The sequence below is a fragment of the Thamnophis elegans genome, chromosome 9 (genome assembly GCF_009769535.1).
Source record: "Thamnophis elegans isolate rThaEle1 chromosome 9, rThaEle1.pri, whole genome shotgun sequence".
Lineage (NCBI taxonomy): Eukaryota > Metazoa > Chordata > Lepidosauria > Squamata > Colubridae > Thamnophis > Thamnophis elegans.
Window position 1 is genome coordinate 26,722,911 of NC_045549.1, and position 17,562 is coordinate 26,740,472.

Consider the following 17,562-nt stretch of genomic DNA (forward strand, 5'->3'; position numbering starts at 1 on the left):
GCAATTTTATACTACAAAACTACCAACTGTTTGTCTACAGTCCATTTCTCTTTAAACCTTGAAATAAAATGTCCTTCCTGGATCCCCAGTTGCATTTGGTAAGATCTCAAACTCCCCACTTTCCTTTGGGCAGACTAACTCTTGTATATTTGATAACCATAAATTAGAAAGTGTGATTGACATTGTAGCTGTAAACATGGAGTATTGTAACTGCTAATGTGGTTTTTTTTACTGTTATTGAGGAACATCAACGCATTGGGGTAAAGGCACAGATGAGGGACAGGAAAAACTTTAGGTTGCATGGCATGTTTCAAGATGGCAGATCATAGTTCTTCATCTTCATCCACATTGATTTGCTTATTTATATTTTGCATGTGATATTGACTTGGGAAAAATTCAAAACTTTGTAGATGCTTTAAAAGAAATAAATTCAGTATTTGTTTTTCATACAAATATTTATATTGCCTATTAGTTTTATCTTAAGGGATAAATATATAACATACTTTGCCATACATTTTACATTATATTTTGCTAGTTGTCAAATTCATGTGTTATTCTTATTACATTTAAACATCAGATGACAAATAATAAGTATTGTGCATCAGATGCCTTATATGAATAGGAATGCCAACATCTTATAACATCCTAGAAATTTTAGTCTTTGCTAGGATACAATATTTACAAACTTCTTCCCATTTTCCATATTTTCTTTTTTGTTAATAATTTTGTTGTATTCTGATATTATCCACAATTTTCTAATGAACCTTATTAGCATACTAATACATTTAGAGCTGGATGTTACTGCAGCACTCTGTGTAGTATCCAGGACAACTTGTACAAATTAATCAACTGAGTTTTTGTTAGTACTATGCTAATTGGTTTGACTCCCTAAAAGTAGTAAAAATATTTCTGAGTTTTTTATCTATGCAATTAATTAAAAACTCTAACTATAGCTTAACCATAAGTACATAAATACATAATATACATATTAATTTTGATCATTAAGAATGGTTAGTACACATATTTAAAATTTGTTGCTTCTGAAATATTTTTGTAACATGCATTATAACTTATTTTCATGCCTAATTTTTCTTCCCAATTTTCAGTTTTCTGGTCAGTTTTATGGTTGATGCTCGAGGTGGTGCTATGCGGGGTTGCAGACACAACGGGCTTCGAATCATTATTCCACCTCGGAAATGCACTGCTCCAACTCGAGTTACTTGCCGGTTGGTCAAACGCCATAGACTCGCCACAATGCCTCCGATGGTGGAAGGAGATGGTCTTGCCAGTCACCTTATCGAGGTTGGGCCTTCTGGTGCTCAATTTCTTGGGTAAGGATTTTCTTTTAATAATCCCAAATACTAATTAACAAGAACATAATAATTTCACTTGAGCCAGTGTGGGGTGGCTTGGCATTTAACAGTAGAAGTGAAAAGATTTGTAGTGCAAATAAAGGCTCTGATAATTCTAATCAGGTTGTGTACCTTTTAATTTAAAGCAACAAATCAGGTTTACTGTGCTTCCTGAAATCAACTGGTGTAAGACATGCTGAGCTGTAAAAGAAAACCCATTTTTTAGTAATATACCATCAATTAATTACCTATTCTCTTTTAAGGTTAAATAAAAATAGCAGCAGAAATGTTGTCGATACATATGTTATACCTGTTGAAAAATGCAACACAAGCTAATCCTCCCTTTACAAGGAACTTGTGTTCTCTCAGTAGGTATTTTCTCAGTAATTGAGACCTCCCGGGAAGCAGAAACCGGTGATTTTTCTGGGGCTAAGCAATAGAACAACTTCTCTGACTGCAATTTATCCTTATATTGCAAGGCCTCACAGAAAGATCAAACTTGCTGCAAATGTTTCAGCAATTTTTCTTTTTGTTTTCCTTCTGTTTTTTTTTTGTTTGGTTTTGCTGAAACTATCATTTTCCAATACTTTTTATTTTACTGACATTTTCCTTTATCAGTGGTGGCATCCAAAAGTGGATGATCAAAGAAAACCCCCTCTGCTTAGAATGAATGAATGGCTTCTGCTGGAAACCAAAAGAATGAAGTCTTAAAAGGAACAGCATAATTCTGTTATGAAGCAAATTAGACATACCTAAGGCCATTAACCAAGTTTTTAAGTCTGAGTTGTTTTCTAATAATATCTTGTTTTAGAGGTTTGGGTTTTTAGAGGGAATCTGGGAATCTGGGAAGCTAGGCAAAGCATCAATCTTCTATCATCTTATTATTTTGTTATTGCTGTATTTTAGCAAGAAAATGAGAATATCCCTAAATATAATAAATAAATAAGGGCAAATTTGTAGTGAAGATTTGCTGCTAGAATTTCAATGAAGCTGTATTCAAAACTACATATGAGTTTAAATAAAAAATGCACCAGATCCAAATCAAGTGCCTATGCACACCATGTATTTTAGTTTCTTATCTTAATTCCAGTATAAAAATGACCAAGTTTATTTTATTTTCTCAGCCTTGTGAGGATTGCCTATGAAAACTGGTACATGTTGAAAAGTTTTCATATAATTTCCTAAAGGCCACATCTTATACCATAGCATTTTCCTGGGTGGTGACCTGGCAGTGAAATCAGAGACACTGAACACTTCTAGCCAAACCAAATCTTGTTGCCATATTGTCATGCATTTTTTCATCAGTTCTGAGTGGTTCCCATTAATTTCAAGAAGTGATGCTAATGTATCATTGGACCTCTTAATAAACTATAAGATTCTCTATTATGGGAGACTTATTTCGTAAATTGCTGTGATATGAAGGTCATTTTCAAGCAAGCAAGCAAACAAACAAACAAAAGGCAGAAACCTGTTCAGTGTAAGCCTAATTCCACTCTGAGCAGACAGTGGCACTGGGGTTCGGTTAAAAAAAAAAGTACATAAAGGTATTTTTTTTTTTCTTTCTTTCACTGCTGCTTTGGATGTACTCAGTAAACTTCACCTGCCTACGGCTCCTCCCCCACTTAATGAGGGAGAAAGTTTGGTCAGCCGAATCCTACAGCTGGGGCCTCCAGGGACCAAATTTCTTGGGTAGGAGAGACTTAAAACAAATTGATGGATGCCGGCCTTCCCATTCTTCTCCTTCTGCAATATTATTTTTATGTCACTGTGCCCATGACATTGTCCTTTCTATGATTTTATAGTATGTATTCCTAACCTTTAGTGGATCATTTCTAGCCCTTGTGATATGTGATTGTTGTTTTGGTGACATGTTTCTACTTTTTCTTAAAGTTCCTTGACCTCACCTTTGATTTAGCATGAGAAAATATTAGTTATAGAATGTACCAGTCACTTCTGCTGTTATGTGCTTGATGTCTGTAGCAAAGCAACCTGGACTGAAAGCAAAGGAATCTGTTGGATTATTACTATCATTATTTTGCTACCATAGTCCCCAGTATGATACATATCTGATATACTGGATATAACATAACATTTAGCATGATCAATAAGTACGGCTGTACACAATTCAGTTCTTCTTGTGAAATTATTAATATAAAAATGTATTTACAAAGTAGAAACGCATGTTTTAAGACAGTGAATTAGAGATAACATGATTAAATCTTTGCATTTATAAAATAATCTGAAATGAATTATTTCAATATATTCACCATATTAAAAAAGTTTTGAAAATGTCAGTTAAACTAAAGAGCCGATTAAAATCAGTGTAAATGAAAGCACAAAAATATCTTGTTACTTAAAGTGGGTTTTTTTTTAATCCTCTAAAGGTAGTCCTCGTCTTACATCCATTTATTATAGTGACCATTTGAAGTTAAACAGCAGTGAAAAAAAATTGTCACACTTATGACAGTTACAGCATCCTCAAGGTCACATAATCAAAATTAGATGCTTGGCAACTAGCTCATATTTATGATGGTTGCTGTGTCCTGGGGGGTCATGTGATTATCCTTTGCGACCTTCTGACAAGTAAAGTCAATGGGGAAGCCAGATACTTTTAACAACCCTGTTACTAATTTAACAACTGTGACAAGAAAGGCTATAAAATGGAACAAAATTCACTTAACAATTGTTTTGCTTTAACAACAGAAATTTTGAGCTCAATTTTGGTCATAAGTTGAGGACTACCTGTATTATAAAACATACTTTTTCTTTAACATTTACACACACAGTACAATCTTTATAAGGATTCCTCTATACAATTCTATACTTCAAAATAACTTTCAATTCCATGGATTTTATCAGTGTTTAAAAACAAAAAATATATTCATATCTGTGTCTTTGGCAAGGTCCTATTTATATAGAATAAAACTAGACACTCACTGATCATAATCTTTAGCTACAGTATGAAGATATTATTACTGTAGTATGCTTCCCCCCCCCCCAATCCTAGCAAGAAATAACGAAGCTGGCAGAGTTCCAGGTCTTTTTGTTACAGGCTTTAAACAAAACTTATCTGTTTGTTTCTCTATTGTCACAATCTTTTAACGTGATGTGTTGCTGTAATAGGCCTGTGATTGTTGAAATCCCTCACTTTGCGGCATTACGTGGTAAAGAAAGAGAGCTGGTGATTTTGCGCAGTGAGAATGGGGACAACTGGAAAGAGCATTTCTGTGAATTTACGGAAGATGAGTTGAATGAAATACTAAATGGAATGGATGAAGGTATGTCTTTATAAACAAGATCTTAAAGCTACAGTAAAAAGATATCAAAGTAGTAATCCCAGCTGGAAGGAATAACAATTCTAATTTGCCATATAGTTACTGTAAATTACTTATACACTTAAAATAATGAGAATAATTATGTAATAGAAAGTTAACAGATTTTCAGAAAGAGAGCAAGATGCGATATAAAACTAATTCTAATAATGAAGTTCTTATCTATTAAAATTCTCGTGTCTTTTACTTTTAATTGGATGAAACGGAGCATCATGGAGCAAAACTTTTTCAAACGAATTATCTCTAATGAGCTAACTTAAAGAATGAATCCAAATTCTGGGAGTCAGGACTCCTGTGAAATTGAAATTTGGCAAATTTTATAAATAAAAATCATATAAAGCATTTATGTTCAACATCGGAAGGTACACCTCTGAATATCTTACTAAATTTTCAAGAATTTTTCAAATACCTTAGAAGCTCTGCCATTGTTGAGTGCATTGAGAATCTGAAGAGGAAATATCTCTGAAGCAATGACCCAATGGGGCACAGGTTGTCTAGTGACTTGTAAATGCATATAAATGTAGTTTTCTACACTACATAATCTTACTTCTTGGGGACGATTTTGATTTCCTAGTCTGGGGATACCTAGTAGTCTCCAATTTTAGTACTCACAAGATCTGTTCCTGTTTGCTTTATGAAGTCAGCCATATGCAAAGTGCTGAAGTCTAATTGTCTGTAAATGGAGCATGGAACTTGGAACGTTTATCCATTATAAACTGGAATTTAGGAGTAACAGAGATTGTGCACTATGGATAGTTTAGTTAACATATTTAAACTAGTATTTTATATAAAACTATTTTGATAAAATTTGCACTAGTTAAAACAATGTAAGAAAGCAAACATGAAATCTGTGATGAAATTCACATTGTATACTATACCAAGCTCCTCTAAACATATTACGTAGTATCGATAAAGATTATCAGTAATCCAGGTAGAATTATTTGAAGGTTGAGTCATTCAACTGGATTAATTCTTGTTGTTAGTTTGAGACGCTTTGCTGCCATCCAAGCAGCTTCATCAATCAGAGCAAGCCAGTTAGGCAGAGAGTCATTGGAATGTACCAACTCCTGCCTAAGGGGGGGATTCCTCTCCAAAGGGCATTGCAATATGTCGATGAATATTCTTAATAATCCTGGTAGAGTTGTTTGAAGGTTGTGTCATTGCAACTTGACTAATTTTTGTTGTTAGTTTGAGATGGATTTGCTGCTCATTATGTAGTGCTTGGTATGCATCAGCACAGACTCAATAATAGACCCAATATGATTTTTAATATATATCATCCATAATCAGCTTGTAAATGCAACTGTTGTAACTGTGTGCAAGCACCAATTAATGAATTGTTCTGTTGCTGTGAAATTCAAAACCTGAATCTATTCAGAGCAAATTTTAAGACACTTATTCTGGCTCCATCTCTTAGGATTAGAAGCACAATTAGCAAAAAGGTGTGTAAATGTATATTAGGACTGTGCAAGCTTTGAAAATTATCTTGAAGAGGCAGTTTGATCTCAGAAGAATACATCATTTATCTGATGTTTATTATAATGAACATATTTGTCTAGCTTCTGTGTGATCCTGGAAAAAAAAGGCTGTTCTAAGACGGTATTACTTTTAATGAGGTACTTTCAAGTAGCTATAACTTTTTTAGGGTGTCATAGAAGCTTGAACAGAAATTAAGTTACCCGAAGGAGGTTTCACTCATTTTAAAATAATTTTTGAAGCATTAAGAGGTCCATATATTAACACAGGGGTGGGAAATGATGGCCCCATTATGACATGTGGACTTGGCTGGCTCAGGAATTCTGGGACTTGAAGTCCAAAAGTCATAAAAGGACCATTGTTCCCCACCCTTGCATTAAGGGTATGTATGTAAATGTTTCTTTTAACAATTCCAGTGTTTACTATTGAAATAATGTTTGCTCTTTTCACCCAGTGCTTGACACCCCAGAAGAGCTAGAGAAGAAGCGTATTTGCCGTATTATCACCCGAGACTTCCCACAGTACTTTGCAGTGGTATCTCGGATTAAACAAGACAGTAATCTCATTGGACCTGAGGGTGGTGTGCTAAGCAGCACTGTAGTACCACAAGTGCAAGCAGTCTTTCCAGAGGGAGCATTAACTAAGAGAATTCGTGTTGGTCTTCAGGTATGAGAAAACAAATAAAAATATTATAATTCTTGAAGGCAATATTTTGGTTGAGGATAAGAGTAGTTTCATGTAATTCTATTTCATTATCATTCCTCTATGGTATTTTTTTTTCTTTTTAACCAGTCTTTTATGTCTCCTGAATTCCAGTTCGACTGGGGGGAAACTGGCGCTGTTATTATTTGTAAAGTATTAACTAAATTATATATTCAAAATTTGTAGCAAAAGTTTGAATAACATTTCTCCATAACTATATCTAAAACAGATAATGCATTCAAAACATTTATTTAAATAAAGAGTTCTCTTTAAGAGGCACATTAAATGGTTCTCGTCATATTTGTTTGTTTGTTTGTTTGGTTGATTGATTGATTGATTAAATTTGTATGGCCAACCACTCAAGTTTCAGTGACTGTACGCAGGCGGCTTACAAAAAAAACCCAATGTAAAAAGAGTTAAAGCAATAACTGCCCACCTCACAGCGACAACAAGGAAGCAAATAAGCTACTTCTTGGGCTCCATTCCACTCTGGGTTCCCAAGGTCCATTGGCAAAACCAAGTCTTCAGGACCTTGCAAAAAAGTGTTTCTTTTGAAACTTCCTTTCTCCCCATAGCACACTAACATTAAACTTTTATGAAGTGCTTTTTGTAAAAATGTATTGTTCAATTAATTACCTACTAATTCTTTTTACGGCTACCATATCATAGTGGCAAAAATCTAGATTAATCACCCCAAAATTTATTTGCTACCAACTAGTAACTCTCTCGTCACCTTTTGGTTTTGTGCCCTTTTTTGTAATATGTTCTGAGCTTTAGTGTTATACTGAATTTAGAACAAAAACAAAACAGCATACTAAAGCATAGGTCAGTGATGGCTAACCTTTTTGTCATTGAGTGCCAAAAGTGCACCTCTGCAACATCGTGCATGCTTGCATGCTCATACACATAATGCAATGTGCACACAATGCCTCCTGCGTCCCCCCCCCACATACATGTGCGAACCGCCTGTGTTCTGTTTTGGACCTAGCATGCCTGCCTGCAGCCTCCTGGGACTAAAAGCAGGCCACAGGGAGGGGTGCCCATCACCCCATGCTCTCCCCACCCCTGCACATGCACGTGTGATCCCCCTCCCCCCACATGTATGAGTGCCTCCCACACGCGCCGCACCCCTCACCCATGTGCACAAGAGACCAAAAATCAGCTGGCCAGTGGGAGGCAAGCTCGCATGTGCGGTGGAGCTGCCCTGGGCCGATGGCTTGCATGCCCGCAGAGAGGACTCTGCGTGCCAATAGTTCACCATCACTGACATAGTTCAATTTCAGTAATAACTTTTAGTAAGTCGTAGATCCAGTGAGAAAATCTAACAAAAAGGACTGGTAACAGTCATCTAGATTGTTGTATAAGAAAAAAAGTGTTATTTTGAGTTTACAACAGATGTTTAAAACTAATGGATATAACTATATGTTATATATAACACACACACACACACACACACACACACACACACACAATATATATATATATATATATATATATATATATATATATATATATAGTCAAGTATAAAGTCAAGTAAAGTATATGTGTGTGTGTGTGCGCGCGCGCATATGTATATACAATGTATGTATCAGTGCATGAGTAATGTATAAAACTTAGTATCTCCTTTTTAAAACATTTAAGCTACTAACTAGTCTACTTTTCATGAGTTGAGTCTCATTAAACGTACTAAGATTCCTGCGGGTAGGATTGAATTATGAGCAATAACTTAGGTTCATTGTTCCAGTTTTGTGAACATGCCATAAACCTAATTTAATTCACAAATAATGCAAAAGAATTAAACCTTTTCACTGGAAGGATTCTATATACAAAATATAAAATGACTGTTATAATTTTATCATGTTTATCATGTTTATCATATCATGAAGATATTCAGTTTGCACTTATTTAATGGCTAGGGAGAAGTGAATTTATCTCATCATCATTCAAATGAATTGAAAGATTTTTCAGAAATTTTCATAGTTCTATTTTCTTGAGAATTCTGTGAAATCGTAATACCTCAGAGTTTTGGTAAATGATAATTCCTAGTAATGACCTCGTGGCCAACAAGGGAGAGAGTATCAACAGAAGACATCAATTAGCAGCAAATCAAGAGAAATCACCACATAGGACAGTGATGATTAACCTTTTGGATGCCAAGTGCCCAAAGCATGCACGTGCACACATGCGTGCCCGAACCCCACAAAATGCAATGCGAGCACCCTCTCATGTATGCGCATCACCCCTCACACACATCCCACATGCATGCATCCAATCCCCAATGCATGTGCCCCGCCTCCCAGCACCCCACTTTGGCTTTCAGGTTGATGCAGAAGGCTTTCCATGCCCAAAACGGGGCACAGGGGATCTCACACGGTGTCCCTGCACCCTGTTTTGGACTTAGAAAGCCTCCTGCATCAACCTGGAAGGCAAAACATAGTGAGTGGATACTTCCGGCCTTTGTTGGTGCACCTGGGCATGACTCCACCTGGAGACACTGGCCTGCCGCCACCGCTGTTGCCTCTTTGCTGAGGAGAACGGCCTGCAGCTGCAGTCTCTTTGCCGGCACGAATGGCCTGCAGCTTCAGCCTCTTTGCCAGCACAAACAGCCTGCAGCTGCAGCCTCTTTGCCAGCAAAATTGCCTGCAGCCGCAGCCTCTTTATCGGTGCAAATGGCCTGCAGCCACAGCCTCTTTACCAGCATGAATGGCCTGCAACCCTAGCCTCTTTGCCGGTGTGAATGGACTGTAGTTGCAGCCTCTTTGATGGTGCAAGCCCCACCCTGTGCCCCATTTTGGGCCTGGAAAGCCCCTTGCACCAACGTGGAAGCCAAAACAGGTCTTGGATCTTGCACAGCGCCCCTACACCCCATTTTGGCTTCCAGGTTGGTGCAGGAGACCTTCCAGGCCCAAAACATGGCCTGGGGTGGCACGCACACAAATCCCGAAAATGCAATGTGAGTTCCCCCGTGCACGCGCCTGCCCCCTGTGCATGCATGGCAGAGACCAGCTGCCCAGCAGGGGGTGCCCACACATGCGTGTTGGAGTTAGCTGCTGTGACGTCTGGCATGCCCACAGAGAGGGTTCTGCATGCCACCATAATGAACATAGGACAAAGTGTATTATTGTAGCTAATCATTATTCAAGTAATTTTAATTAAGATAAATTTTATTTTCTCCATATCTTTGAATAGGCCCAACCTATGCACAGTGAACTTATAAAGAAAATTTTAGGCAACAAAGCCACATTCAGCCCTATTGTCACACTGGAACCTAGGCGAAGAAAATTCCATAAGCCAATCACTATGACCATTCCTGTTCCCAAAGTTTCCAGTGATATGATGATAAATGGTTATGGAGGTGAGACTCCTACTTTAAGACTACTATGCAGCATAACAGGTAAGTTCTCACATTTCTCTGCAATTTCATACACAATGCTGAAATAAAATATTGGTGGTTTAAATCATTAAATTTTCACTAAAGCCCTGTTACAAAATTATGTAAACTAACCTCCATAGATCATAGTTTCAGAGCATTGGTTTACCCATTTCAAATACACATTGTCCACATTATGAATACTGTCATTAAAATAACTAATTTCCATTTTAACTATATTTTATTCTAAAAATATGCTCTGTGACTAGAAAAGGTAGGTTAGGAATAGGAACTGTCCAGTGGAAAGAGTCATTGCTAATGTTATTGTGAAACAGAGTTGTGGGGGGAAAAATAACTTTTAAACATTATGGATATAAACCAATATTTAGTTATAACATTAATACAACTGTTCAATTTGTTTTGTTTTATAAGCCAAATAATTTATTTGCCTTGTAAAACAAAGGGAAGACCTATTTTTCCAGAGTTTTAAATTGTCAGATTATAAGTATATTGATGAATTATAAGATTTAAGATGAGATTGGACAATAATTTTTCTTAAAAAGTATAGTGACTCCTGCTTGAGCAGGGGTTGGTCTAGAAGACCTCCCAGGTCCCTTCCTACTCTGTTATTCTGTTAGAAGAACGTCCTTGTTGAATCAATTCAAGAGACATCTTTGTCCAGCATTGTTTCCAACCCCACAGGTTTTTCTGAGGACTTGACAAGGAGCAAAGGTGGTGATGCACTGTATATTCTCTTACTGTAATTCCCCTCAACAAGTTTTGGCAGTGGTATTTATTTCTGTTGTTCTGAGATTTCTCAATGACTATTTTAAGAAGTCAGTGTTATATCTGCGTCACCTCCTTGTGAAAAATATTCTAAAATATAATCATAACTTTTTTTGTCTGTCAAAGTCTTTGAATAAAGTGGTTTGAAATATACAACAGCCTGGTTTTTTTTGTTTTTTTTTTTTTAATATATTTTATTCATTTTCACATTCCATTTTACAGTCACTTATATACTGAATATTTGCTATAAGAAAAGAAATAAAATAAAATAAAAAAGAAAACACAACTCATCATCATTCACAACCCCACCTGACACTTCCATCCTCCATACACCCCATCTTCCACCTCCAACTTTCCTTTCCTCCCTCTAACACTCCCCTTCCCTACTTCCCTTTCCCCTCAAACCTTCCTTTCTCCCCTTCCTCCTAGCATTCCCCTTACGCCCTCCTTACATTCCCCTTACTCCTTCCTTACTCCTCCCTCCTCTTTCCCTCTACCTCTCCCCTTGGTGTGTTCCTTTATTCAACTCTTATTTATTAATATTGAACTATAATATAATAAAAAATAAAAATAAAAATAAAATAAACCAAGGAAAAAAATATAAAGAAAGAAAAGAAAAAAAAGAAAGAACAACCGTATACAAGTGCATTCTTCTTCTTATTGAAACTATATTAGCACCCACCCACCCACCCCCCGTAAATCCCCATCCCTAGTCCCCCCGACTTCCCAGGGCCCACACCTGGCACTGCCCTCTGTCAAACCCCTTCTAAAGTATCTTATGATCGTGTGAATTAAAGATAAAAGTAATATAAAAAAAATAGATAAAAAGAATTTACAAATTATAAAAAGGAAAAGAAAAGAAAAAAAAGAGAAAAAAAGAAAAAAAAGAACTCTTTGTATTAAGCTCAGCCCCCCATCTTTATTTATGTTTAAACAGTATAAATCATTCTATATGTATTTTATTCTCGTCTCTTGCTTCTTTGTTATTTACCCCAACCTCCTGTAGACTCTCCAGTTCATCTTCCTTAACCTTATATTCAAATAAAAATTTATACAAATTTGTGCAGACATCAGTTTACAATCTAGCTCAGAATAATCTCACCAAACTTTCCCTTCTAGTAAGATTTAAGCAGCGTGAATCATTCCACATATTCAAATAATACTTTACACAAGAATCAGTTTGCATTCTATCTTAAAATAATCTCATCAAACTTTCCCTTCTAATAGGATTTAAACAACGTAAATCATTCCGCATGCATTTTACCCTCGTCCCTTGCTTCTCTGATGTTTACCACTATTTCCCATAGTCCCTCCAAATAATCTTTCTTAACCTTATTTTCAAACAATAATTCACATTGTTTTTTAAAATCAATTTTAATTCATTTAAACAAAAAAGAAAGTTTTCATTTTTCAAAGGAGAAGAGAATATTGGGAAAATAAAATTGTTGTTGAATTTGAATTTTTGAATTTGAAAGTTTATTTATAGGCCGCCCTTTTCCCTGGGGGGACTCAGGGCGGCTTACAACTCATGGGGAAGGGGATACAAACAATGACACATAAGAACAATACATAATTAAAAAGAACACAACATTCATACCATTCGGGTGTTGGTTTTTGCTTAGTAACAAAGAGGAGATAAATATTTTCTGTTTGTTCTACAGTCATCTAGCCAGAAAGCTATGGACAGTCTCCTTTGCTTCTCATGCCTGAATTAAATCTCAGAGAAATAATAATAAGGAGGAAATTCTCTCACCGAGGGTGTTCCGATTAGGTAGTATGGGTGAGAAAGGTAGCTTTGAAACAATACAAATAATAAGTAACAGAAAACAACAGTGGTAGTCTCTACAACCCATAATTCAAAAATAACCTTAAAACTATGTTTCACCAAAATGAAACAAAACAAACTCTACAGCAACGTAAACAAAACCAAAGCTATTTTTCCTAGCAGAAGACATCGAGTTTGCAGTGCAGATTTTAGTACAGTATTAATGTAAAGTAGGGTGTCAAACTCACATCATCATGGTAGCATCACGTGACATATCGGGACTTTCCCTCCCCTTTGCTAAACCAGGCAGGGGCGGAGCCAGCATGTGATGCATCCGGTGCACAATTAGTCATATATACTAATATATATTAGTCATATATACTAATATATATATGAAATATATATTAGTCTTCTATACCAGGAGTCCCCAACCCCAGACCGTAGACTGGTAAGCCGCCTATGATTTGTTAGGAACTGGGCTGTGCAAGTGAGTGAAGCTTCATCTGCACATGTGTGGGATCTACATAGCATGCAAACCACGCCTCTGGTCTGTTAAAAAGTTGTTTCCCATGGAACCGGTCCCCATGCCCAAAAGAATGGGGACTGCTATTCTATATTAGTCATTTAACTGTCATACTGGCAAATGTCAGAATTAATTTTAATGATGAAAAATCTTAGGAATAGCCTTAGGTCAGACTTTGCATGACTAGGAATTTAACTAAAAGTAATTTTATACATTCAATTTTGCAATTCTACAGGCATGCTTACTGTTTATCTATTTGTTTCAGGTGGAACAACACCTGCTCAGTGGGAAGACATAACAGGAACAACACCATTAACATACGTAAATGAATGTGTTTCCTTCACCACAAATGTATCTGCCAGGTACAGTGCCCAATAATAAAACTGTATAAAGCATTTCAGAACCATAAGCTTAGTCTGGCAGTGTATTATGCATATGCACCTTGTCCAAAAGTCACCTATTGCTATTTATAATAGGATCCCTAATTTTGAGCCAATCCTGAAATAAACCAAATTATAATTATCTCTGAATGCTATACTAAATAAATAAATCTTATGTCAACGTTGTAAGTAAACATCCCACAAGATGAATTCATGATTCAGAAAATCCTAGATTGCACAGAAATGGACAAGTTAACATTAAGATTAAAGGACAGAGAAGAGTCTGAATACCATGAAATTTGGGGTAATTGGTATAAATGGTTGCATAACAGGAATAAAGTTAATTCAGCCAAGAAACAATAGAGAAATGTATAGAACTGTAGATGAATGCATATAAATATAGAAGTGATATAAGATTGTTATATACAGGTATGATGACGCAACAATGTTAATGTGATGATTGTAAGTCATTATAGATGGGGAAGAAAATAAAAACTTGTTAAAAAAAAGAAACTTCTTGTTCTAAGACGGGTGTAAAACTCAAGGCCCGGAGGCTGGATCCACCCTGTGGGGTGCTTAGATCTGGCCTGTGGGGCCACCCTGGAAACAGTAAAGGATTGGGCCGCAGTGCCTCTGGCCCTCCTGAGCTCCATTTTCATTGGCAGAGGGTTATAGGAGGCTGTTGCAGCCAAAAACTGTGCTTGGGAACCCGTATTCTATGGCAGAGCGCTCGGGCCACCACAGGCACCCCCGACATGGGGCTGGCCACGTCTGCCCTGGCCACACCCATTCCAGCCCCTCGTCAAACACAATCCTGATGCAGCCCTCAATGAAATAGAGTTTGATGCCCCTCTTCTAAGGCATTAGAATGTTGCCCTGATTTCAAAAATTGAGCATTCATTTTCTTGTCTTTCTTTTAAAGTCTGTTGATTAGAATAGTAATGAAGAATTCAGAAAAAGGAGAACAAAAGAGTGGTTTGGGTAGCAAGATGGGTTGCATATCAATTTAACAAATAAATAATAATAAATAAACAATTGCAAGAGAGAGAATGGGAAAAAACAAAGGTATAATGTATTGGGACAAAGCTTATTCAGACTTTGATTTAAATTAAGATACAAGGGTCAGTGAAGACATTCTATAATCCTGACTAAACTAGCAATATATTCAGATATATTTCAGTCCTGATCCAACCCTCACATCAAGGTCCAGGGGGCAGTTCAACTACTGTCAAATCTGAATTATATTTGAAATATATAATATTTAATATAATATATTATAATATATAATATAGTAAATATTTGAATTTGTCTTTTACATCAGGTATTTGAAATCAGTGCTAGTTCCTAGTGTTTTAGAAGTTTAATCACATTATTGTCCACCCCCCACCTGGTAGATCTTTTTGGTAATAATTTAATATGTTTGTTTACTTTCAGATTTTGGTTGATAGATTGTCGACAGATACAGGAATCTGTAGCATTTGCTTCCCAAGTCTATAGAGAAATTATATGTGTACCTTACATGGCCAAATTTGTAGTGTTTGCCAAATCTCAGGATCCCATAGAAGCCCGTCTAAGATGTTTCTGCATGACCGATGATAAAGTGGATAAAACACTGGAACAACAAGAAAATTTTGCTGAAGTTGCTCGAAGCAGGGATGTAGAGGTATTATTTTTATTTTTATTTTTGGACATGTTTCCTATATGATGGAAGGGAAAATTTATTGACACTATAATAATAATATGAACAATCTGAGAATGTTATATTGCTATAATAGAGGCTGGAATATTATTAAGAATCCTTGTTTTATGGTTAAGAATGCATATTACTTTTTAAATAATATATCTATTGACATGACTGACTATTTTGTTATAAGATGTCATAAAACCGTTCCAACATGACCTGCTTTATGGCAATTTCTTGCAAAAATCTCTATTAGCTTTGGACTGATCTGCTCTTAAAACAGCAGTATAGGGATGTGGCAGGCCTTTACCTACCAAGAGACATGCGGTATTTTTTTTAAAGGTTTATAGTATCAAGCTAACAAATCAGTAAAATCAAGTTAGAATGCTAACGTTTAAAGAGCTAAAATTCAATTAATCAATTAGTGGTATGTCTCCAATAGCTGTATTGAAGGAAAAGATAATTCCATATGCTTCCCACCTTTGTTCATGTGAAGTAGATATTTGTAAATTTTATTTTTACTTTTATACTGTGATTTTTGAAAAGATACTTCCACATTTTAATTAAGTTCCCATCAGTCTATGCTTACTATTTATTGCTGAATCAGAATCTCTTTAAACGTTGCAACATCTGTTCTGCTGCATGCAGAACCCATCAGAAGTGGAATATTTTATCTTAGTTATGTATTTGTGACAGTTTCTTTTTGTCTCTACTATGGTTTTTGGTTGTTGTCCATTACAAAGCAGTACACGAATTAAAAACATAGGGAGGTGATCCTATTAAGTTTTTTTAATTTATGGTATTCTGCTTACATTTGATTTAATCAGATTTAAATAATTTTCTCCTTGCTCTGATATTTATAGCTAAGATTTTATTGACAAACTATGTAAAAAATTAGGAAAGAAAAAACACAATTTTCTAAAATGTTTTGAGCATTTTACATTGGATTGAGGACATATTGCATATATGTAATGTTTTATTTAACTACTAAGAAATATTGATTGTCTGGAAATAATAATGTATTTGTCTATATTGAGAATCTCTTGCATACATTTTAATCCATATTTGCTGCTGCTGTTTATTTATAATTGCAATGGGGTCAACTCCTGCATGTTGGTGTATAGTCATGCTGGCCACATGACCACAAAAGTGTCTCTGAACATTGGCTCCATCATCTAAGAAATAGAGATGAGTATCACTCCCTAGAGTTGAACACAACTGTGACATGGGAAACCTTTTTCTTTATATTAATAACAATATGTTCTAACTTAGCAAGAATAAATATAAGAACAAAATTAATGAACATTTTATTTTCTTATTTATTATGTGTAGGTATTAGAAGGAAAACCTATATTTGTGGACTGCTTTGGGAATTTAGTACCATTAACAAAGAGTGGTCAACATCATATATTCAGTTTTTATGCCTTCAAAGAAAACAGACTTCCATTGTTTGTCAAGGTAATTTTGATATACAAATATGTATGTCAAGTTTGGTTTTATTTTATTTCAATACCAGTAATAAAGTTATAGTGTGTTGGTTTATGTTTTTTAACCTTGGAAGAAGGTGGAAGTAAGTGACAAAAAAAATCCAATACCATGATAAGTAAATTTTAAAGGTGAACTGTCTATATCAGGGTTGTTAAACTGGATTTCTTCGAGGGCTGGATCAGCACTGTAGTCCCTCTCTGTGGGCTGGTGGGGGAGGGGAGCAGGGGAAAGATGGAATGGACTCCTCCTGCAGCACTTTGCCGGCCAAAACAGGATAAGGGGGCCGCATGTGGCCCCACACACCTCATTTTTAGCCTTCATGATCTCCTACAAAACTCTTCCAGCAGGGCCCTGCGTGGCCCATTTTTGGCCAGTAGAGTGCTGCTGGAACCAGGGGGGGGGGGCACATGCGACCCTCCCTGCAGCCCATTTTAGCTGGCAAAGGCACTGTAGGCTGGTCCTTTGATATTTCCAGGCCGGCTCCGTGGGCCGGATTTAAGCACCCTATGGGCCATATCCGGCCCACGGGCCTTGAGTTTGACATCCATGGTCTATATATTTCATTTGGATGTTAACAAATAATATGCTGTATAGAATATAAGTTACCTGTTCCGTGTTTTAATTTCTTTAGGGTTGTCTTCTTCCGTCTCAAAATGATATCCTGTTCCTCTTGAACAATTAACTTTTCTTTCATCTATTTGCTTTGC

The 17,562-nt window shown here is 36.2% G+C and overlaps 1 protein-coding gene across 1 annotated transcript in view; it reads left to right on the plus strand.

The window, feature by feature from the left end:
* ANK2 (ankyrin 2) overlaps window positions 1-17,562 on the plus strand; it is a 187,696-nt gene that overhangs the window by 135,005 nt on the left and 35,129 nt on the right. Inside the window, 8 exon segments of the mRNA XM_032224365.1 lie at window positions 1,107-1,331; window positions 2,943-3,041; window positions 4,476-4,630; window positions 6,615-6,826; window positions 10,052-10,256; window positions 13,572-13,668; window positions 15,121-15,349; window positions 16,700-16,825. Of these exon segments, the coding sequence (XP_032080256.1) occupies window positions 1,107-1,331; window positions 2,943-3,041; window positions 4,476-4,630; window positions 6,615-6,826; window positions 10,052-10,256; window positions 13,572-13,668; window positions 15,121-15,349; window positions 16,700-16,825 (1,348 nt within the window).